At 32.7% G+C, this 25144-nt stretch overlaps 1 protein-coding gene across 15 annotated transcripts in view; it reads left to right on the top strand.

Annotated features, from left to right (window-relative positions):
• Positions 1-25144, top strand: part of LCORL (ligand dependent nuclear receptor corepressor like) — a 185293-nt gene that overhangs the window by 48575 nt on the left and 111574 nt on the right. For 11 of the 15 annotated variants that reach the window (XM_034958348.4, XM_063603739.1, XM_055111233.2 and 8 more), the window contains exons 2-4: positions 5136-5201; positions 14969-15048; positions 15986-16115. In XM_034958348.4, coding sequence (XP_034814239.2) covers positions 5136-5201; positions 14969-15048; positions 15986-16115 — 276 coding nt within the window. Of the gene's footprint in view, positions 1-5133; positions 5202-14968; positions 15049-15985; positions 16116-17708; positions 17756-25144 lie in introns of those variants that run through there. The other 4 variants (XM_063603735.1, XM_063603736.1, XM_063603737.1 and 1 more) reach the window with 3 other exon arrangements.

The raw sequence follows: 25144 nt of genomic DNA, 5'->3' as shown, positions 1-25144 counted from the left end.
TGGAGGATTTAGGGTAGAAACAAATAGTTTGCTGCATCAAATAGATACCAATACAGAAACAAAAAAAAGATCAGTCATTTCACACCATCCACAAAAAGTAATCAAAATGGGCCACAGACCTAAATGTAAAATTTAAATCTCTATAACTTTTAGGAGAAAGTCTTTGCATCCTTGGGATAAAGAAAATGATTGTTAGAGCAGAAAAACCACTGTAAAGAAAAAACTGGGTAAATTAATCATCAAAATTAACAACTGTTGTTCTTTGGGAAACACCACTAAGAAAACAAAAATGCAAATGATAGACTAGGAGAAATATTCACAACATATATTATTAGACAAAGGAATTGTATCCAGAATATATTTTAAAACAAAATAGGAAAGGCTCTTATAATGCTGTAATAAAATGTCTGACAACCCAATTAAAAATTCTGCAAATGATTTGAACAGAGGTATCTGAAGTAAGCCTGTGAAAAGATGGTCAATAGGGAAATACAAATTAAAACCACGTGGAGACATGAAGACATTAGAATGTTTTCTACAAATCACTGTTTATTATTATTATTTTTTTAGAAGAAAGCAAAAGAAAAACACAACTAACCAAGTGGTGATTGGGATGTGAATCAGCCATGGTAACTTTCATACATGGATGGCAGATGGCAGAAATGTAAAATGATAACAATAACTTTGAAAACAGTTTGGTTTCTTAAAAAACTAAATGTAACCCTACTATGTAACCCTACAATTACGCTGTTAATTATTTACACAAGAAAAATGAAAACGTATATCCACCAACTTCTGAATAGATTAAAAATTGTAGTATATCTAATATAATGGAATATACTGAGAAATAAACTGGTGATAACCAGCAACAATACAGAGAAAGCTAAAAATTATTCTATTGAGTGAAAAAGACCAGCCCCCACAAAAGAGAGTCTGTTCTGTAAGATTCGATTCTCATGAAAGTCTAGAAAATAGAAACTAATCTGCCATAGAAATCAAAATAGTTCTGCAGATTTAGTGAGCTCAATAATCAAAATAATTCCGCAGATTTAGTGAGCTCAACAAAGAAAACCATGCCAGGACACATAATCATGAAACTGCTGAAAATCAATGGTAAAAAGAAAATCTTAAAAGCAGCCAGAAAAAGGCACATTATGAAGTACAGAGGAACAGAGGAAAGAAAGATTGTAAACTTGCCAGCAACTATGCAAACCACTAGACAGTGAAAGCACATCTTCAGTGTACCAAAACTGTCAACCTACAACTTTATACTCAAAACAACATTTTTAAAAAAATTGAGACAAATGATTTTGTCTTTTAGGAAAAATGGTAGCTAGTAGATCTTTAAGCATAGGTCTACAAACACAAAAAAGTGACATTGTGAGTAAATTTAAAAGACTTTCTAATGTTTTAATATATTTAAAATGTTTTTAAGTAAGTTATATATAATGAGATTTGATCCTTATATTACATACTATGTATTGATTCTTACATTACATACTAAGTGGTACTATAATGTTTTAAAGTAGATGGTGAAAAGCTAAAATGAATATTGTAAACCTTAGGACAAGCCCTAAAAAAAACTAGAAGAGGTATGGCTATTAAGTTTATGGTGGCAACAAAATGGAATACTACAAACTTCTCATTTAACTTAAAATAATGTTGTGGAGTGGAGAATGGGGAGGAATGTATAACAGAGGAAATAAATAGCAAATTAGATGGCAGATATAAATCCAACTATTTTAATAAATACATTCAATTTTAATGGTCTAAAACACTGTCCTCAAAAAACAGATATTTTCAGACTGAATAAAAATGCAAGATTCAACTCTGTTGTCCACAAGAAACTCAATTTGAATATAAAGACAGGTTAAAAGTTAAAGAATTGGAAAAAAAATACATAATGAAAATGCTGCTTATCATAAGAAAGTTGGTGTAGCTGATATAACAGTAGACACAATAGAACAAGGACAAGGAGGAGTATTTTATAATGATGATATCAATTCACAAAGGGGACATAAAAATATGCAATATAAATGTACCCAATAACAGAGCATCAAAATTGGCAGAAAAGGAGAAAAGACAGAAAATCATGAGAGATAAAAGACCCAAAGAACATTATCAATCAGCTAAAAATTAACATTTGTAGTACATTCCTCCCAGTAACTACAGACACATATTCTTTTCCGTGTTACATGGAATATTCACCAGTGTATATCGTATGCTATCCATAAATTCAGTGTCAGGAAATTTACAATGACTGTAATCTTACATGTTTTACAACCACAAAGAATCTTGTACATTTCAATAACAGGCTGGGCCCCGTGGCTCACGTCTGTAATCCCAGCACTTTGGGAGGCTGAGATGGATGGATCACCTGAGGTCAGGAGTTTGAGACCAGCCTGGCCAACATGGTGAAACCTCATCTCTACTAAAAATACAAAAATAGCCGGGCGTGATGGCATGTGCCTTTAGTCCTAGCTCCTCAGGAGGCTGAGGCAGGAGAATTCGCATGTACCCAGGAGGTGGAGGTTGCAATGAGCCGAGATCACGCCACTGCACTCCAGCCTGAGTGACAGAGCAAGACTCTGTCTCAAAAAAAAAAAAAAAAAAAAAAACAAAAGAATTCAGCAAAGAGAAAGATTTCTGAATAATACCTAAATATTTGAAATTAAGCAACACATTTATATCCTATGTGTAAAATAAGACATCATAAGGGAAATTATAAACAATTTGAACTAAATGAAAATAAAGAGTATATCACAGTTTATGGGATAGAGCTATTGTAGTGAATAGAGGGGAATTTATAGCTTTAAATGCTTTTATTGGAAAAGAACAAAGGTCTCAAATCAGTGATCTAGGCTTCCACCTTAAAAACTTAGAAAAATAAGTTTCAGTGAAAATAAAAAATAATTAGAAGGATATAAAGCGGAAAGGGCAGAAATGAAAAACATAGAAAATGAGTGATCAAGAAAGAAAATAATTGAAACCAAAAATTGATCTTTTGTAAAAAGATCAATAAAATTACTCAATTTTTAGTCAAGTAATCAGTGAAAAAGGAGAGACGATACCTAAACTGATACCAGGAATGAAAGAGGGACACAACTACAGATTCTTCAGATGGTAAAAGGTATTAAAAGAATCTTTTGAGCAACTTTTTTGCCAATAAGTGCTGTAATTTATACAAATTACCAAAACGGAATTAATAAGAAATCGATAGCCTAAATAGTTTTTTACTGATTTTTAAAAACTGGGCTTATGATTAAAATTTTACCACAAAGAGAGCTCCAAGTCTGACTAATAATTAATAAATATTATAATACACAAACTCAAAAAGTGGTGAAGTTTGGATCATTTCCCAGTTTGCTTTATGAGGCCAGCATTACTCTGTTACCAAAACCAAATAAAACCATTACAGGAGAAAAGATGCTTTGGAATGGGCTTTGGGATGTTCCAGGTGATTACTCAGAAGGGCACAAGGGTACCATTTGAGTTGATGGAAATAGTTTCTGTCTTGGTTGTGTTCTTGGCAAAATGAAAGTATGGATTTTCAGAAGTTACTGAACTTTATTTTTAAAATGGATACCTTGTATGAAAATTATACCTCAATAAAGTTGACTTTTTTTAAACAAAAAGATGTATTTGTCAGCAGATTGAACCATAAGAATTTCATGAAGTGGAATAGATAGTAGAAGAAATTAACTAAAATGCAGTAAAGAAAGCTAAAGAGACATAAAATGCGGAAGAGAGATAGTAGCATGAAGACTATAATGAGACCAACTAATACACTTTTGATCAGTCTTAGGAACTATGTTATCAGCAACAGATGCTCACAAGTGCAGTAATATTTCTGAAGCACGTTGATGACAGAAAAATAGAGTATCTTCTACTCTAAAATAGAATAACCCTTCTATAGAAGGATTTGGGCTTAATCTGTCTGAGTCTCTACCCAGTATGATAGCTTGCTCGAGTAGTAGGTAGTTCATTCACTTTTTTACCAGGAAATTTCTACTCATGGGAACTAGTACTGTCATTTCACAAAAGATTTTATTTCATTACATATTTACCAAGTATCATGATAGCTACCTTACTTTGTGAAATCTAAGACATTATTAGTTGTAGGATGCATCAGTAGTTCATGTTTTATTAAATGAAAAACTGTGGCTAGTTTTTTACTATGACAGTAGATTCTAAGATGAGTCTTGATTTTGGAGATGTTAATGTTTTTCAAAAGCATCTTATAACTTATGAAATATTTCTATAGAAGTATTAATAATGTTTTACATTTTAGGAATACCACTGAGAAAATCTACTTTTTCTTTGATTTATAGGGTCTGTCATGCCATGTTTAGTTTTTTCCTCCCAAATCCACACACGGCTTACTTTATTTCCTTTTCTTAGCTTCTCAATTATTTTGCCATCAGGATCATATTTTTTTTTGGATGTCTGTAGTTGATTGTTACTTAAAATTAAATATGTTACAGACTTCAAAGTTGAAAATTGTAAAATCTTAAAACTAGTATGTCCAGAAAGTGGAATACTTGGGAAATTAATAAACTAGGGTTTTGTTAACTTGGTAAGATTTTCAGTAATTTTTTTTACCTAAAATTTAGGGCAGTCTATACCAATGACCAAATTGTTGTGTTTTGATTTTTACAAGTAGGTTTAAATTTTATACATCATATGTTTAACAGAAAGATTTCTCCCTATTGACCCTCATTTACTCATTCTTGTAATTGATGTTAAAGATGCTTTTTTTCATATTTACTTTTTTAAAACAAACATAAACAATTATGTGTCTTCTAATTATTCTTCCCCTCTTTGCAAGATTATTACATACAAAATCTGCCCATAATATTTTACCCAGGAATACTTATAAATGATAAAGTTGTTTAGTTGTTTTAGTAGTGAATATTTCCATTTTGATATTTTAATTTCTTTACAGTCATGTAATTTCTGGTAGTCATTGTGTGACTGTTATGTTGTATATTGCCTACTTCAGCTTAATGCAGCTAGAGGAAAAATATTTATGGTATGTTAAATTAATTTGCTGATTGATACAGAGTTTATGACTTTAAATTGTAAAATGTAACTTTTCTAGTAGTTAATATACTTTTCTCTCTCTAAAAACACAGGTTTTGAGAGTATTTTAGAAGGGCTTTATGGACCACGGCTACGAAGAGACCTCAGTTTATTTGAAGGTAATTTTTAAAATTTTATTAAAAAGTTGTCATTTCCCATCCTATTTAACAAATGAAAAATTGTTGTTCTATACTAACTTTATATTAAACATGAATTTATGATCCCATTTAATTAGAAAATATTTTAAAATTAATAAAGTAATCCAGATATTTTTATTACATACCATATTTTAAAAAAATTTTATATACTAAATCAAAATAGAAAATAAAGCTTGTTTGGGGGTCAATGGTGTAATTTAATTTTTGTTGTTTTATTGATTCCACACCCTAACTTACTCTTAAATAAGATTTAAATAAATAAATGTTAATTAAATTGAGTTAGGTAATTGCTTAATCAAATTATTAAACTTTAATTGAATTATTTAATTGATTCAATTTAAGTAAATGTTCAATTGAATAATTGCCTTCTAAAAAGCTATCACCCATTTTTACTTTTGTTTGTTCTTTTAATATTTGTCTTAGTGAAACACGTGAATATTGGGAAGGAAGAAACAATGGCTAAGTGAACTAATATATTGACTTCCTTTTATTTGTTTTTGTTAGGACATCTCTTTCTCATATCTGAAGAGCTAGAGTTGTAAAACATTTTTTAAATGAGGAATTTATAGAAAATATTGAGTAGAAGTCAGGAGATTAATTTTTTCTAGTTTTACTGAGTTTGGCAGTCACTTTAGTCACCTAAACCTGTAAGGTCAACATATTTCTAACCTATAAACTTGTCTCTTCACTGGCATAGTTTTCAAAATTAAGTAGAGCCTTTTTTGCTATTGTTCAAAGGAGAAGTGTCCTTGGTAGTGGTATTGTAGCAATGATGCTAATATTTGATCAATTAAAATTTTTTTTTAACTTAACATGAATACATTTCTTATTAGGCGTGACCTGCTTTGATTTTTTTTCAACTATCATATCCAAGGGATATTACTAAGTAGTAACTTAAAAGATTTTCTTAATTTCTTAATATAAATTTTAAATATTGAGTACAATTTATTATTTTAGGATGTGTTCCCAAAGTGTTACATCCTGCTCATAAATTTTTAAATTACCATTATATTTTATACAGTTTAGGCCAAAGAACAAGTTTACTATCAGATTGAAAGTATTTTTAATGATAAAATCTAGTGCTTTTAAAGTATGGTTGGGAAAAGGATTTTTTGTGTATTAATGCAATTTTGAGCTCCTAAGTATTACTAGTACAGCCATTCTAAAAGAAGCAGTTTTATCAATAAATATTCAAAGCCAAAAAAAACACATAACTACACTGTATTTTTAGGTATCACAAGAAAATAATCAAGTATGCAAAAGATGAATTCTGTATAAGGCTGCTCATTATAGGTCATTCAAAGCTGTTTCTAGTTTTTTTTTTTGCTATTATGTATTTAAAAAGGGGCTATTTAATATTTTATATTTATAATTCGGATATATGCAGATATTAACAGTTATGTTGTTGAGTTTATTAATGACGTGGAAGAATTTTTAGACTGAAGAAAAGCAAGTGCAGTGTATATATACTGTATATTGACTCATTCTTTTTTTGTAAACAAAACAAAAACAAGAAAAGTGTGTATATTTTGGACTAGAAAGAAAAGACACCAAAATGTTTGTCATGGTTATATTTGAAATATGGATTATGGATAGTTATGGTTTCCTTTTATATATGTGGCTTTTTCCAAAATCAAACATGTGTTATATAATTTTTAAAATATGAAAATTATGAAACTTTTAAATAGCACACTTTGTATTTTTCTTACTGAAACTCTTACCAGTATTGGAAAGGGAGGTCTATGGCTGAGACCTCCCTTAGAGTGTTATCTATTTTTACCAACAATTAGTTTTTCCAGTCATTTTGATCATATTATATGTGTAATGCTAGTGTGGAATATCAGATGAACTTTATCCAATATTATAAATTACAGAACCATAAAGGAAATAGAATTTTATTTGGGTTCTCATATGTATAAACACTTTCTTTGACATATAACCTGTGTTTTCTTAAACTGTCCTTGGGATGGGAATGGGATCTTGCAAGAATATAGGAACATAGCATGTTTTCAGTCTTTCCCATGAGGTTTTTAGAGAACTTGTGGATTATCTTAAATGTATTGCAACAGCTTTAAGGCCTTTGAGGTTCTCAAACCTTGAAGACAAGGATATGGCGTTAAACCTTGTATTCGTAGCAACTAGTCAGTGCTCAAAAGTGCCTTTATTGCCCATTGAAGACCTTGGGCTCCTGGCTGCTGTCTGGCAATGTAGGTTACAGGTTTGCAGCTGTTATGTTCTATTTCTCATGATACAGGCAGCGTGGAACTCGGATTGCCACTCCAAGAAATACTACCTTGTGTATTCAGAGTTTTATATTTTACATTATATTGTTTGTTATTTATTATAGCCTTCTCTTCCAAAGGCTCTAGCTCAGATACTCTTGGAAGCTTTTGATCTGTGATGTAATTGCAATACCACATAAACAGGTTAGCTGTTTTATAGCTTGCTTGGAAATGTAGAGCACAAGGAGAGAACATTTTTGTAGATATATCTGAAATGTTATAGTACAATTCATTTACAAAATGGGTAGTGTTGGTTTAGATTTTCTGCTTTGGTTTTTGATTGAGCTATTTCTGGATCTTCTATCTGGTCAGTTTTATGTGCTGTTGTTACTTTCCACCGTACTATGGTACTTTCCATTCTACTGAGACACAAAGTATCTCTAAGGATCCTTCTCTCTTTTGTATAAATACATGTTTTAAGTTAAGGAAGTGATAGTGGTGATAGAAGTTTTCTGCTCGTCTTTGTTAATGTTGAGCAGGGTAATTCAGTTTTGAATCACAAAGCTGAAAGTACATACGAAAGATATCCCAGCAATATATTACCAGTCAGATGGAATGATAGCCATACACAACACGACTTTAAGGGTGGAGACTCCAAAATGTACCCATTCCAGTGTTTTATTATTCTTATGGCTTAAGAGAGCTTTTTTTCCTGAAATCTCTTAATTTTAATCATTTCTTATTTTAACATAGTTTTGCACTGAATTAAGTATTTTTATCTGAAATATTTAAGCAATGCTAATTTTAGTTTAACCAGTTTTTCTGCTGAGTTTACGAATGAACAAAGGAAAAATCTAAAGAATCAAGAATTTAACCCATACTTGATGTTTCTTCAGCCATCCTTCAGGATAATATAATTCTTGTATATTCTTGTATATTATCCTGAATTCTTTTTAGTTATGAAATTAAATGCGTATTATATACATTTAAGTTAATTATACTTTTAGTTTGCAAACCTACTGTTTTCTCTTGAAAAATATATTCTAAAGTTCATCCTACTACCTTAAAAATCAACTTTGGCACAGCATTTTAAAGGTAAAGACTTTTTATCTTACACGCTAGTGTTTTGAGAGGTTTACATTTTAATTTTTGAATTTAATTCGCAACCACCTCCAGATTGAGTGGTTTTGAAAGAAACTTTTGAGTGCTGCTTATTTTTAATTTGTTAGAAACAAAATCTTCTTTAGTCTGTCTTATGACTGTCCCTATGAAGAAAGCATAACTATTCTCTCTTTTTGGAGTGAGGTCTCCAAGAAGTCACGAACTTCACACATTTGTGTACTTTTAGATAAGTTCCCAGTACTCTATGCCTGTCTTGCTCCTCCATCTACCCTAACTGCACTTCTGGTGTCATAGGACTTTTTAATCAAAAACTACTCATTTCCTACCTTAGTTAATATTTTATGTCTTATTGGTAGGCCAGTTTCTTTCATCTGGTTGGGGCCATCTGATTTTATATACCTGACTATGTATATTTACAAAAATATGAATAGATTGTATGTGGCATGAACCTCAATGCATTAGGCCTGTAGAAATTGATAAATGCTTACTGTTTTTTCTCTAGGTGTGGCAACATATCAAAGGCATTATTTGTATCAGAGATTTGCAAGTTACAGCATGTGGGCTAAATCCAGCTTGTTGACTGTTTTTGAATGGCTTATGAACTAAAAATGGTTCTTACATTTTTTAATGGTTAAAAAAGTTAACATTTCATGAAAATTATATGAAGTTCAAATTTAATTTTTCAGTTAATAAAGTTTTATTGGACATAGTCTCACTCATTCCTTGACTATGGCTGCTTTTATACTATAATGATGGAATTAAGTAGTTGTGAAGAGACTGTATGGCTTGCAAAACCTAAAATATTTACTATTTGGCTGTTTATGGAAAAGGTTTGCTGACCCTTGACTTATAGTACTGACTGAAATTTAATATACTTGGCTTAATATCATGTTTTCTACCTGTTAACACTATGATGGAGACAACAAAACTACTTTTTAATAACATGTGTTTAATGAAATATTTTGAATGCTTATTTTGTCTTAGATGCTGTGATTAGCAATAAGGAATAAAAGGTGCATAAGTAAGTTCTCTTCTTACTAGGAACTCATGGCCTAGTATTTACTCAGAAGTTGGTAGTTTTCTAATATGAATTGATGATTATTTATATTATACAATTAAAGCCAGAGAATCTAATGTTATTTTTAGTTACAAATTATATTAGCTCTTATCACATATGTATGTTTAAGTTGGTGCAAATGTAATTGTGATTTTTGCCATTACTTTTAATGTTAAAAAGTAATGTCGTTAAAAAGTAATGTCAATAAAAAGTAATGGCAAATGGCCGGGTGCAGTGCCTCACACCTATAATCTCAGCATTTTGGGAGGCCGAGGCAGGCAGATCACTTGAGGTCAGGAGCTTGAGACCGGCCTGGCCAACATGGTGAAACCCCATCTCTACTAAAAATACAAAAATTAGCCAGGTGTAATGGCGGGCACCTGTAATCCCAGCTGCTCAGGAGGCTGAGGCAGGAGAATCGCTTGAACCTGGGAGGCAGAGGTTGCAGTGAGCCAAGATTGTGTCACTGCACTCCAGCCTGGGCAACAGAGTGGAACTCCATCTCAAAAAAAAAGAAAAGAAAAGAAAAGTAATGGCAAATGGCAATTAAAACTAAAGGCAGAAACTGCGATTACCTTTGCACCAACCTGATATTTGATACATACTTATCTGAAGTGAAGACTTACCTGAGTATATTCATCATAATGCCTGTAATACAAAGACTGGAGAAACAGGCTAAATATTCAGTAATAGAATTTGGCTAAATAAATTGTAGTGCATCTTTTTGATGGACTATACTTAACCAAAAATTACTTTGAGTATGGGAAATATTTGTGGTAAATAAGTATAAAGGTATAATATGATTTTAATTTTTTAAACTAAAATATTTTAGAGCAATTTTAAATTTACAGAAAAAATTGAGTAGAAAGTACAGAGAGTTTCCATGTACTGTCTTTCCTCTGCCTTCAGGTCCCTGTATATTAGCATATTTTATTGAACCCAATTGATAAATTATTATTAACAAAATTCCACAGTTTACATTAGGGTCACTCTATGTGTTGTGCAGTTTTTTGGGTTTTGCCAAATGCATAGTGTCATTGATCCATCATTATAGTATCAGACACAGTGCATATCACTGCCAAAAACCGTCTCCTAAACTCTACCTAGTCATACCTTCCACTTCCCCAAACCTGTGGCAAACACTAATCTTTTTATGGTCTCTAAAGTTTTGTTTTTTTTAGAATGTCATATAGTTGGAATCATATAGTATGTAGCTTCTAAAGATTTGCTTCTTTCACTTAGAAATGTGCATTTAAGGGTCCTCTATTACTTTTCATGTCTGTTTATTGATGAATAATATTGCGTTGTATAGATGTACCCACAGTTTGCTTATTCATTCACCTATTGAAACACATCTTGCTCACTTTCAAAATTTGGCTATTAAGAATAAGACTGCTATAAACACTCACAGGCAAATTTTTTTGTGGACAAATTTTTTCAACTCATTTGGGTAAATATTTAGGAGCATCATTGATAGACTATGTTTAGTTTTGTAAGAAACTGTAAGGGTATCTTCAATGGTAGCTGTACCATTTCGCATTCCCACCAGCAATGGATGAAAGTTCCTGTTGCTGCACATCCTCACCAATATTTGATGTCAGTGTTTTGGATTTTAACCATTCTAACAGGTATATAGTGGTATTTCATTGCCTTAATTTGTAGTTCCCTAATGACATGATATTCAGCATCTTTTCATATGCTTAGTTGTCACTATGTATCTTCTTGGGTGATGTATCTATTCAGACAGAGTTTGATATTTGGACAATGATGGATCCGTAGAGTAAGTGAAGACATATTTCCCCTGCTGCTGTTTTTAGAGACAGATTGTATGGAAATCATCTGGGTTGGTGCTTTCTGTTTCAGAAGGTTTTTAATTATTAATTTCTTTAATAGGTACAGGGCTGTTGAGGTTATCTGTCTTACCTTGTGTGAGATTTGGTAGTTTGTGTCTTCTGAGGAATTGGTCCATTTTATTTAAAGTTATCAAATTTGTGAGCATGATGTTCATAATATTCCTTTATTATCCTTATAATGCCCATAGGATCAGTAGTGATGGCCAGTCTTTCATTTCTAGTATTAAAAATTTGTGCTTTCTCTTTTTTTCTTGATTGGCTAGCCAGATTTGTCTGGAGGTTTATTTTACTGATTTTTTTTCCCCAATGAACCAGCTGATCCTAGTTTTTTAAGCGACATAAAATATAAACTAGAAGAATCTATAACAAAATGTTAATCATTGTCTACGGATGATGGGATTATGAATTTTTCTTTTCTCCTTTGTACTTTTCAATATAGTTAATATATAATTTCATAATGAAAAATCAGTTTTTAGTTGTATTGCCTACTGATTAGTATCTTTCCCTCAGACCAATACAGTTATAACCAGTGTTTCATGATCTTCATGAAAAATCTAGCTCAGTATTCTTCTTTTTCATTTTTCACTGAACTTTGTCTTTGGAAACGCTAAATTTACAGCCTATGGATTAAAGGGACCAAAAAGCATTAAAACACTCAAAAATTATTTATTAATAATGAGGTTATTTAGAAGAAAATAAAAATTACATCTGTTAAGGTGTTTCACACATGCTTTAATTTTTACTACAGCTTTAACATGCAATTATTATTCTCTTTTTCAAACAAAGAATCTGAAACTCAAGTTAACTTGCCTGACTGAGGCCACATGAGTATGTGGAAAAGCCACAAAAAGTTCAGTACTAGGGTTCTCCTATTTCAAAATCTGGATTAGATAAAATGATTCAAGCCAGATTTTAACTATAAGAGTATATATCCATGGTGGAAAGGTTGATGTTTGTCATTCATTGACTATTAGTTTTAATTATGACGTTACCTTTTACTAATGAAGCTATTTCTATAAGATATATAATTTAACCTTTTTTGAGTTTATGCATTACAGTTTCAAAAAGAGAGATAACATCTTTTAGAGATGAGTATCTTATTCGTTGTTTGAGAGATTAAAATGAATGTTTTATTTCAGCATTTATTTAGTTTTTAATGACATGAAAGATAACCTGGGGAGAGTGAAAATCTGGCCTAGAGTTGATTTTTCAAAAGCTATTTTTCCATATAGAAAAATGTATCCCACCAAACATCATTTGTTTGGTTTAAAATAAAAAGTTAATATAGAAAGAGTGATTAAATATTTGTAAGTAAAGCTATAAAGCTATACATTTTGAATTCAGAAAAATTTAATGGTCTTTATATTCAATTGATTATTCATTGCCATTTATTTGACTGTGTAAGCATTTGTTGTAATTAACATTTTCTTGGAGAACTCCTAAAATACCTAAAATAAGTGACAATCTCAGGATGCCTTGATATTATCTTACAACTGGCAATTGTCTTAATCTAAAATTGTTGGCCCTTGATTGAGGATATTTATCACTGAAACTATGAAACCGTACAGCTATTTTTTAAAAATACCCCTTCCTGAAGCCTACAAGCTATTTTCCAAAAATTCTCTAATGAGACACTGATTTAAAGAAAAAAAAAAAAAGGGCAGTAAGATTTCCTTGACCTATCAGAATTATGTTACGCTTGGCATAGGAATCATGTTTTTGGCACAACAGTTCCAAAACAACTCCAAAATCTTTTGCACGCTTATGGGTGATCTGGTTCAGCTGGACTTCAGGCTGTGAGTGGGGAATAACATCTTCACATGAGCGTTAGGTCCCAAGTTCCTCTTACGTTGTATGGTGATTCTGTCCTAGTGAGGGGGTGAAAGTTTGAAACCTACGTAAGCCTACATAGCTACAGTTCTATAGGAGCTGGGTTTTTAATTATATAGAATGTTGAAACTTTTTGATTTGTCAGGTTTTACAGAAAGTGACCAGTTTTCTTAATTAAAATTTAATTAAAATCTTTCTGCAAACTGACCTTATTAAATCACATACAATCATATAGGATTAAAAAATAATGACTGGTAATTCTGTCTTGTTTATAACTGGCTTTTGTATGGTGCTTCATAGTTTATAAAGTATTTTTACATTTTTTCATTTAATCCATAAATAAGTTAGATGATGTGATCCTTATTCACATACAAGGTAATTAAAACAACTTTGTGGCTTGAAAAGCTTAAACTAGTAATTGAGATTCCACCCCACATTTTCAGAAACTTCAAATCTAGTTATCTTTCCATTACCCTACACCGCATCTTAATTTCCATTCCCTGCTCTGTCCAAGTTTATGTAGATATTAGTAATAAGTTTGTGTACTACTGCAGAAATTAAAGGGAGTTGTTATTATGTTCTTTATATTCCAACATATTATCTTCTTTTCTGATCAGTGTTTCTGAGTTGATTTAGGGGAGTCCTAGCTACTGATCCTAACTAGTATTTATTCATTAGCATTCCAAAAAAAGAAAAACTTTATTTTCTGTGCATTTTAGCAGAGACGTGTATTCAACTTCATCATGTATTTCAAAAGTATGAAAATTGCAGTGATAGACCAGTGTTTTTCAAATCAGTCACAGTATAGCTGCCTTAGATGATAATGGTTTTTATGTTTGAGGTTCTGCATATGAATTTATTTGGGAATAGAAATTGGGGAGAGTTTCTGCTGCAAGGGTTAAGTTTTAAAATCATGTCTATGCCAGATATATTTAGGATGACAATATTATTATGCCTTCATAAAATTCAGTAGGAACTATTTTAGTTTTCCAGAAATTCTCTAATATATTACGACAGTTGGATTATAAGGAATATTCTTCTGGAAAAAAAAATCTATGTTTTATATTAAATAGTATACCTTATTTGTTTACCTGATTTTTACTCTTAATTCTTGCCACAAAGCCTTTAAACAATTTAATAAAAATCTGTTCTGACTTTTGAGCTATAGACTTTTACTTGTTTTCTTGGGCATCATTCCATTTTCTGAAATCTGTGGGCTTTTCTAGTGCTTTCTTCTATTTCTCTATTTTATGTTGTCTCTCATGGTGTGCAAAGTTTATTTCCTCCAGATATCTCCCCCTTTGTTCTGATTCCTTTCATAGCAAAAATAAAATTAAAGCACAATGATAAGTTGAATCTTTCAGAAAGTTAGATGATATTTAAAACCCTATTGTTGGAAAATTGTTAATTTATAACCAGCTCATTGTTCTTGCTATTTTGTCCCATAATAGTGCAGATTACTCTCCTTACAGCCTTCTCTGTTTATTTCTAGATGTTGTGAGTTTAATTTTAAAGTTAGTTCTTCTCCCATTACTGTTAGATTTTTAAAAATTATTATTATGTGAGCCATTGCTGTGGAGAGTGGTAGTTTTATTTGTTTTAATAAAGTTAGTATATTTAATGAATTTTTTCCCTCTTTTAAAGACTGTGAACCAGAAGAGCTGACTGACTGGTCTATGGATGAAAAATGTTCATTTTGTAACCTACAGAGAGAAGCAGTCAGTGTAAGTTTTAGTGCTATGAAATTATTTTTAAACTAATGCACAATTGTAACACAGTTTTTTTTTAATCTTAATTTGTTTTGAAAATTTGTGACTCACAGTGGAAGTTTAAGTATTTGATTTTGGTAAACGAAAATAATATTTTAAAGTCATATTAGAAATCTAACATTTAGCTTAACTTGCAGGTGAAAATCTTAGAAAACTCATCTTTTTTTTAACTTATTTATTTCACATTTCTTTCTTACTCTTACTTACCCTGACTCATTAAGTTTAGTTCAGGTCTATTTTGTATTTAGGTATAGAGGGATGAGCTTGAAGGCCTACTTTGGTCTGAGACCACCCTACAATCTGATTTCTTAGAAATTAATAGTAGGGGAATAATGTGCTGTTTTAGCCTTTCACTTACTCTTGAAGTCTTTTGGATATCATAATTATCTCCTGTGTAAATGATGAAATATGTAAGTGTCTACTGTATACGGGGCATAAACTATGCAACCAGCATCTTCTTGTGTGGTGGGAAATTCTGATTTCTTTTCTACTGTTGTGAGAAGGGCTGAGAAGAATTGAAAACTTGAGAACGTGTACCAATTTTGGTCAGATTAGTGGGTAAACACATCTGCTTTGTTGTTAAAACTCTCCGATAGGATTGCATTACTGGCATGCCAATATAGTGAATTTATTCACCAGTATGTTTCATATGCTCTTTTTTTTTTTTTTGACTGTAGTTTTGCTAAGGAATAAGGTTATTTTGACTCTCTATCAGAGCTATTTCTTTTTTCCTGACTCATTCTGAATTTTATGTTCCCTCTATCTAATTTAATACAATTTAAAGAGTAGAACAAATGGGCATTTAGAGCATTAATTTTTTGTCATTTTTAATGGACTTCCATGTTTGAATTAAAAGATAATTCTGTATGTTGTTGTTTTCTTATACTTTTAGGATTGTATACCATCTCTTGATTCTTCACAGTCAACACCAACAGAGGAGCTATCATCTCAGGGCCAGTCCAACACTGATAAGATTGAATGCCAAGCAGAAAATTACCTAAATGCACTCTTTCGAAAGAAAGGTAATATTGGTATGCTTTGTCATTTAAAATTTGCAATAGAGATGTAAAATGTTGGAATTTTTTTACACAAAAGTTTTTTATATGTCAGTCTCTCTACTTCACTCTTTATTGTTTCTTTATTCTTAAATTTTCTTTATATTTTTAGGGACAGTAGGAGTCTCAATCATTCTAGTACTAGTCTTGTATTAGGCATTCCTGTTCAGCATTCTATTTTCAAGTATCTCTCTGACTTTATCACACATTTTCCTCATCTATTATAGGCACCTTTAAAAATTTTTCTTATGCTTCTGGTCTTCCTTATTGTATTGCTGTCTTGAACACTTCAAAATTTGTTTGATGTTCAATAAGTTACAGATATATAATATTATATTGCAAAGCTATGCCTGATAATGTAATAGTGAAATCACTTATCAGCTTGGTTGGAGTATATTTGCTGACTTGCTATTTCAATATTTATTTGGTAGCTTGAATTTGCTTAGTAGACATTAAAAAAATCAATGTTCTTTTTTATTTCTTGTCTCTCCAAACTACTCAAACCAAATAGCTTTTGTTTTACTTGTTCCCTTACTTTAACACTCATGTATCAAGCAGAAGTAGTTTTTATATTTTAGTTACTTGGGAGAATTAGAGAAATGTAGGACCTTTCATGTTTTGTTCTTGGCTGTTCCCACAGTAATAGAGTGTCTTATTTTTACCACCTGGACCTTTGGATTGAGTTATGGTGCATGTTTAGGTTGGGGGATTATTCTCTCTCTCAACTTTGAGATTAAGAAAACATTACCATATTGTCATCATCTACTTGTTGACCCTATTTTACTCCTCTTTGGAATGAGATATCACTAGATATTTTTCTACTAAATTGATAACTTTCATGTTTAAATCAATAATGTTTAAAATAGTACTTGACTGTGATACAAGAGTCTTTTGTTTAGTCTTAAGTGTTCTAAGTTCTTTTATATGTTGGAATATGGAAATCCTCTTATTAGAAGAGTCGTTAATATAATTTAAAGGCCTAAAATTAAGAACTATAATTTTTAAGAGCAAGAGACTGAAAATCTTTTCCTTTGTGTTACTGTTGAGAAATCTGCATTATCTTCAAAAATCAAATCTTTTTTCAAAATTTTTAGTACAGTGTTAAAAATGTTTTATGGCCAGGTACAGTGGCACGTACCTATAGTCCCAGATAACAGGTGGGCTGAGGTGGGAGAATTGCTTCAGCCCAGTTGTTCAAGGCCAGACTGGGCAACAAGACCCCATCTCTTTAAAACAATAATTTTACATACTTTCTTTAAGGATTTTGTAACATTAATTTAGAAAATTTTACTCTGTTAGTATTCACTTACAGGAAGAATTATGTTATCAGACTTGTATCACTAAGAGAACTGGAAGAAATATACACATTTACACACATGCACACAGTAAGTTTCATTTACCTTGGAAGTCATTACTCAGTCTCTTTTTCCTTTGAGTCATTTGTAATGGTAATAACTAGAATTATCAATAATAATAGCCTTTAATTTTTGATATTATGGAGTTAGCCTATGCTCCATTGCCCTATTAAGAGTAATCAGTAAAAACTTGGTACTATTTCAGCTGATTCAAGCATCTGGGTCTCCAAGAGGTCTCCTACCAATGGTTGGGTGAGTGTTCTTGGATATTTAGTGACCTCTCCATTTCTGGATTTCTTCAACATCTTTTGAAAGATTGCAGAGTTTTTAAATTAAAGATTCTTCTTAGTGTTTTTGCTTTATTTTAGGCCTTTGTTAATTTCTTTATTTGTAGTTCATCACTTTCCAGATTTAATTAAACATAAAAGTTTTTCTGTTTGTTTACTTGGGCTTTTTAAATTTGCTTTCATTAAAATCATTTTAGAGATTTCCAAATGGTCTGACCAAGATGGGGCTAGAAGATAATAACAATATCTTTTAAATGGTCTTAACTCCTTTGTTAGTTTGCCATTTGAGTTCTACTATTAACTCTACTTTGAAGTAAAAGGCAAGAAATATTATTTTAAAGACAGGAAATACTTCTGAGTCTTTGGAGTAGCATTATGACGTGTTGGTAAAACATCTTTTTAGTGCAGATTTTTTTTTCCCTGAAAATATCCCAAATGCAGTCATTTTTAGGGATCCTGGATATGGATGGCATTAGTATTCCTGGTACTTTAAATCTTTTGCTTAGTTTGAGGAACATGTGCATGTTGATCATCTTGCTAAAACACACAAAGAAATCTTCTAATATCCTTATGGTAACTAATTTATTGTCTTTCCCAACTTATGCTTTTTGAGATGGTTCTAATGATAAATATAAGCTATTACTATTGAGAATATCACTACCTGGGATAATGATGATGATTGATACCATCAGTTGTGATTGAGCACTAAACCTTTTTTATGCTCTATCTCGTTTAATGCCAAAACAATATTAAGAGGGTAAGTACTGTTTAACAGGTAGGAACTGTGAAGCTCAGAAAAGTTAAATACCATGATTTTTAGCTCTGTGTGCTGAACATTTGAGCCGTCCAGAAGAAGTTCAAAAAATGAACAGTGTTCTGTGTGAGGAGCACCTAGACTCTTTTAAGTACTAAGTAGAAAACACTTCCCATTCTCCACTAGTTAGCAGACTAGGATTAGAATTATTTTATTTGAATTAAGCAGACTAGAGAGGAACTATGGGGAATACTCTATATTTCTTATAGGTTTCTATTTTTTCTTCATGTGGCCTCTGAACAATTTCAGTGATTAATTCCCTTATAGTGCTTAATAATAAATAGGTTGTAGGAATGCCACTGGCATTAAACCATCTCAAGACTGGAAGAAGCGTATTACTTAAATACAGCTCAAGCAATTAATTGTATTTAGAAGCTAGTCAAAAATACTCTTTCAGGGTTGAATAAGTCAAATGCAGAGGAGGATGTTCTAGGACAAAGGTGAACTTTAACTAATTTTGTATATTCTTTACTTTAGAAATGTTTAAAAACTGAATTCCTTCTAGAGGTTAACACTAAAATTAACTAGAGTGCTAGAGTAGAATGAAAATCTCCATAATAACAGGGACTTTGTTTTGTTTATTGCAGAATCTCGGCAACTAGGACTGTACCTGCATGTTAGGTCCTGAGTTAGTATTTCTTGGGTGAATAAATGAATACTAAGATAAACTCTACCTAGATAGATATCTTTCAGTTTCTCAGAATATTCGGTAGTATTAGTACTTCCTTTGTTCGTTTTGAAGAAGTAAATTATTTTGTACGTACATATAGTTTACCTTTCTCTGCTTTGTACTGAAAGTATTACTGTGTATAGTTTGAATATCAGCCAGTTTGTTTGGAATGTTGATAAACATAGGCATATAGATATAAAATGCCTTGTTTACAGGTATCCTTATGAAATGTAAACTAAGTTATTTTGGCCTTTAGCTGCAGATTCTCTAATCACCTGAAATGTTTAAGTCACTGGCTTATGATTCAGGAAGATGTCTCATCTTTTATTTTTAAATTGAAGGCTGCTGGACTGGACTAAATTGGACAGATAATATGTACATAGTAGCTGAACGAATCATACTGCTATCTATATAACAAAGTCATCCTTCATCAAAATGTAATGTTTTTCCTGCTTTTTTTTTTTTAATACCCACACATGCTTAGCATTCACGTACCCACAATTCTGTTTTTTTCCTGAAGACCTTCTTGATGGATTTGATGCCGTTAGTTGAAAGCTCCTATTAACAAACTCTTTTCCCTTAAGTTAATTGATAGCCAGGTTTTATATTAAAAACCTTTTTTTTTCCCGTGCCTTTTGGGAACACTGACCCTTTTCCTTTTAAACCGTTAATGTTTTGTTTTGTACTCTAGCATGATATAAATACAAGTATGGTTCATTAACCAGTTGGGTTATAACTGATGATAAAGTAATTGATTTCTTAAAAACAGGTAGTGTTAATCTTTTAGATTGCTTTTCTCTAAATGCAGACATCCTTGATTGACTATGTAAATTTAACATGATTCATTCAGGCCTTAAGTGTTTCTTAGTAAGTGTTCCTTTGTGATGTCATCGTGGTCATACTTTGAATTTCTCTTATATAGGTTGCCCTTTTGGAACTCTCAGGGAATTGTAATTGCCATAAAATAACTGATATACCATTATGAGCTGCATTTAGAGGTGTTCATGAAAAGATTTTTCTTCTTTTCTTACCAGGTACCTGTAAGATAGTAAACAAATTCTAAGAACACACTTAAAATTAGAACTGGATTGAAGACTTTTTACATTTCTGATAAAAATCTCCCTTTTATTTGCAAGTCCATCCATAGAAGGAATTAAAGGAAATCTACCAGTTCATCCCATCATCACCCAGATTCTCCTCTTCCTTTGGCTTTTTAATTCCCTAATTTGACCCAGTCTCCTACCCCTTTACAATCACCCAAATTCTTTCTACTTTGTCTTCTGGAGTTTCTGGTCTTCCATCAACAGAATCCCTCAGTCTCTTCTCTGAGTGTTCCTCTTTCTTTATTGCTCTAATTGAAACTTATGTGTTCATAAAGGATGCTTTTGTAGACTTCTCACTTGCTATTGTTTTTAATTCCTTACTTTATGTAACATAAGGAGGCAACTGGCAGGCAACTTTCAAGATCTTTATATTTGCCCTGCTTGATCAAAACCATAACCTTCTTTGAAGCCATGGCATTAAAGTATTCCATCTACATTTTTGTCTCTACCAGGCTTTTTGCTTTCTTCCTCCCAAATACTATTCCCATCATAGCTCATGTTGACTTCAAATTCTATGTAGCTGATACATCCAACACCCTGGCCTCTCCATTACTTGATCTCTTCATTTCCAACGCTCTTTTCCTTTATTCTACTCTAGCCACCTTTTCCCACATTCCTATTCCTTTATCACCTCCCAAATCTAATTTTACCTATCCCTTTTTCTGACTACCATCTTATCCCAATACCCTCATTCCAATATTTATTTTTTATTTATTGTACTGATACATAATATTTATACATATTTACAGGATACATGTGATATTTTGATACATGTATACAATGTGTAATAACAAATTGGGGTATTTAGAATATCCATCACCTCAAATAGTTATTTTTGTGTTGAGAACATTTCACATCTTTGCTTCTATTTTGAAAAATACAATATATTGTTATTAACTGTAGTCACCCTACTGTACCATCAAACACTAAAACTTATTCCTTCTAGCTAACTGTGTAGGTTTGTACCCAACCTTTTCATCCCCTCCCACCCTTCCCAGCCTGTGATAAATATCATTTTACTCTCTACCTCTGTGAGGTCAGCGTTTTCTTAAGCTCCCACATATGAATGAGAACATGTGATATATGTCTTTTTGTGCCTGGCTTATTTCATTTAACATAATGGCTGTCCAGTTCCATCCGTTTTGCTGCAAACGGCAGGATTTTATTCTTTTTATGGCTGAATAGTATTCCATTATGTAGATACACCACATTTTCTTTATCCATTCATAGACATTTAAGTTGAATTCATAACTTGGCTATTGTGAATAGTACTGCAGTAAACATGGGGATGCAGGTATCTCTTTGATATACTGATTTCTTTTCCTTTGGGTGGATACCCAGTAGTGGGGTTGCTAGATTGTATGGTAGTTCTATTTTTAGTTTCTTGCGAAACCTCCGCACTATTTTCTATAGTGGCTGTACAATGTACACTCCCAGAAACTGTAAAAGAGTTGCCTTTCCTCTTCACACAAGCCAGCATTTGTTATTATTTGTCTTTTTTATAATACCCAGTCTAACTGGGGTAAAATGATGTCTCACTATGGTTTTGAATTGCATTTATTTCCCTGATGATTAGTGATGTTGAACATTTTTTTCATATGCCTGTTGTCCATTCGTGTGCTTTCTTTTGCGAAATGTCTATTCAGGTCATTTGCCCACTTTTTAATGGGATTATTTATGCAGGTATCCAATCTTTTTTCACCTCATTGCGGCCTTCAATGTATAGACCACACCACTTTCACTGTTGACTATCTCCTCATGATTTCACTTCTCTCTGTACTCAGTTCAGATACTGTGCTTGATAACCATGATCATTTTTCATGTAAAATCTTAACTCCCTTTCCTCTCTTTGCCTTTGTCATACTTAACACTCAGAATCTTATCTGTGTTTTAATTCAGTTCTCTTTTACTACACACTTACTCTGGAATAGCTGAACTTGATGAGGAAAACATCCAATCATGCTGTTTTTCTAAGTCTCCTTTATTTAGTCGATTTCCTCTCTTATAGGAAGTTATTTTTTCTCTCTCCTCAAACCTCCACCAACTAAAAATTCTCCTTCCTTTTTGTAGAACAATCACCTTCTATTATACTATATACTCTACTTATTTTGTTTATTGTTATCTGTTGCCTTCTGCTAGAATATAAGCACCATGAGGAACTGAATTTTTGTTAACTAATATATTTCAAGAACTGGCACACAGTAGGTGTTTAGTAACAATATTTGTTATTGTCCATACTTTTGCCATCTCCACTTTCCACCTTCCCTTCTCTTTTCAATCCATCCTAGTTAGACTTTGTTTCCTACCACTCCACTGAAATTGTTTTATCAATTTCACTGGCAATTCCATCTTGTCCTATTCAAAGGAATGCCAATCATTTCTCATCTTAGCCTTTCAGCATCGTTTGATAAAGCTGATCACTTTCTTGGTTTCTGGAAAATTATACCCTTTGGATTTTTTTTGCCTTTCTCACAAATTGCTTCTTTCACATGATCCTTGCTGGTTTTCTTCTTCTTGACCTTTAAATGTTGAAGAGCCATAAGAGTTAGTCCTCAGCTGTCTTCTCTTCTTGATATACATTTACTCACTTGATAACCTCACTCAGTCCTATGGGTTTAATTATCATGTGTGTGCTGATAATAACTACATATTCAATCTAATCCTGACCTTTCCTCCTGCTTTACCAACTCATATATTTAACTGCCTAGTTGATAATTCTTCACTACAGTGGCTAATAGGCATCCCACAATGACCTGTCTAAAACAGAACACTTGATTTTATCCTATTTCCCTTCCCCAGCTTTTTCCATCTTTGTGAAAGGTATCACTTGTGACTCAGTTGGTCAAGCTGAAAGGCCAGGAGCCTTCTTTGATTTCTCAGTATCTTTTACAGCCCACATGCAACCTATTATCAAGTCTGTACCTTCAAATCTACTCTAAATCTCACCATGTCTCATCATTTCCATTGCTACCACCTTAATCTGAGGCCCATCTGGTCTGGTTATACTACTAAAGAGCCTTCTAACTAGTCTTTTTGTTTCTACTTCTCCCCCATCTTACCAATTCAGCTTTCTATGCAAAAAGAAAAATGATGTTTCTAAAGCCTCAACCAGATCATTATTCCTCTGTCCAAAAACATTTAGTGGCTTTACATGTCATTTAGAATAAAATCTCTCAAGGACTCTATGTGGTCTGGTTCTGTCTCCTCCTTGACCACATTTTATTATTCGTTCTTTTGAATACTTACTGGCTTTTTGCTTTTCCTCAAATGAGCTAACCTTATTTTCTTCTCAGGATCTTTAGACTTGCTGTTACTTCTGTCTAGAATCCTGTTTCTACCAGTGCACATTGCTAACTTCTTCATATCATCAAATATTGCCTCTCTCCTGACGATGCACTGCCCTCACCACCCTATTGATAATTCATCTCAGTCACTCTTTCACGTTTTTATTTGTTTGTTTGTTTGTTTTTGAGATGGAGTCTCGTTCTGTTGCCCAGGCTGGAGTGCAGTGGCGCAATCTCGGCTCACTGCAAGCTCCGCCTCCCAGGTTCATGCCATTCTCCTGCCTCAGCCTCCCCTGTAGCTGGGATTACAGGCGCCTGCCACCACGCCTGGCTAATTTTTTGTATTTTTAGTAGAGACGGGGTTTTACCGTGTTATGCAGGATGGTCTCGATCTCCTGACCTCGTGATCTGCCCGCTTCGGCCTCCCAAAGTTCTGGGATTACAGGCGTGAGCCACCGCGCCTGGCCCTCACATTATTTTTTTAAACTCTCCCTTACTCCTCTTAAAACCTGTTTATCTGCCACTTCTGGAATATAAGAACAAATTAGGCAGGGATTTTGTGTTTTGTTATATCCCTAGCACCTAGAATAGTACCTGGCACCATTAACACTCAATCAGTTAATTGAGTGCATTTAAATCTTTTAGAAAAGAAATGTTTTCAGAATCAAAAGCAATGCTTTAAAATCATGATGGCCTTTCAACGGTTTTTTAAAAACGTGACTCAAAGCTGCAGTATGCTAGACCTTTAGATAAACATCATGAGGGAGTCCTTGCAGATGACAAGTAAGTGCTAATATTCTAAGGTGTTCTAGGGATCAGCCAAAAATACTGAAAATATAAGTGATTCTAAATTCCTTTCAGAAATGTTTAGTCATTATTCTTTCAGTGATTTTGTACATCCCTAATATCCTTTGGGGTAAATGTTTAAATTTGAGGAGAACAGATGCAGGCGAAGTTGTGGAGAAAAGGGAACACTTATACACTGCTGGTGGGAGTGTAAGTTAGCTCAGGCATTGTGGGAAGCAGTGTGGCAATTCCTCAAAGAGCAAAAACAGAACTACCATTCAACCAAGCAATCCCATTACTGGGTGTATGCCCAAAGAAATATAAACTGTTCTGCCATAAAGACCCATGCATACATATGTTCATTGCAGGACTATTCACAATAGCAAAGGCATGGAATCAACCTAAATGCCCATCAGTGGTAGACTGGATAAAGAAAATGTGGTGCATATATACCATAGGATACTATGCAGCCATGAAAAAGAATGAGATCATGTCCTTTGCAGCAACATGGATGGAACCAGAGGCCATTATCTTTAGTAAACTAACGCAGGAACAGAAAAAAAAAAAAAGTATCACATGTTCTCACTTACAAGTGGGAATCTAAAGTAATGAGAACTAATGGGCACAAAGAGGAGAACCATAGACACTGGGGCCTACTTGAGGGAGGAGGATGGGAGGCAGGTGATAGGAGGGAGAG

This window comes from Pan paniscus, chromosome 3, assembly GCF_029289425.2.
Source record: "Pan paniscus chromosome 3, NHGRI_mPanPan1-v2.0_pri, whole genome shotgun sequence".
Classification (NCBI taxonomy): domain Eukaryota; kingdom Metazoa; phylum Chordata; class Mammalia; order Primates; family Hominidae; genus Pan; species Pan paniscus.
The sequence above is the reverse complement of the archived record's forward strand: the minus strand, read 5'-3'. Positions and strand labels throughout refer to the sequence as shown.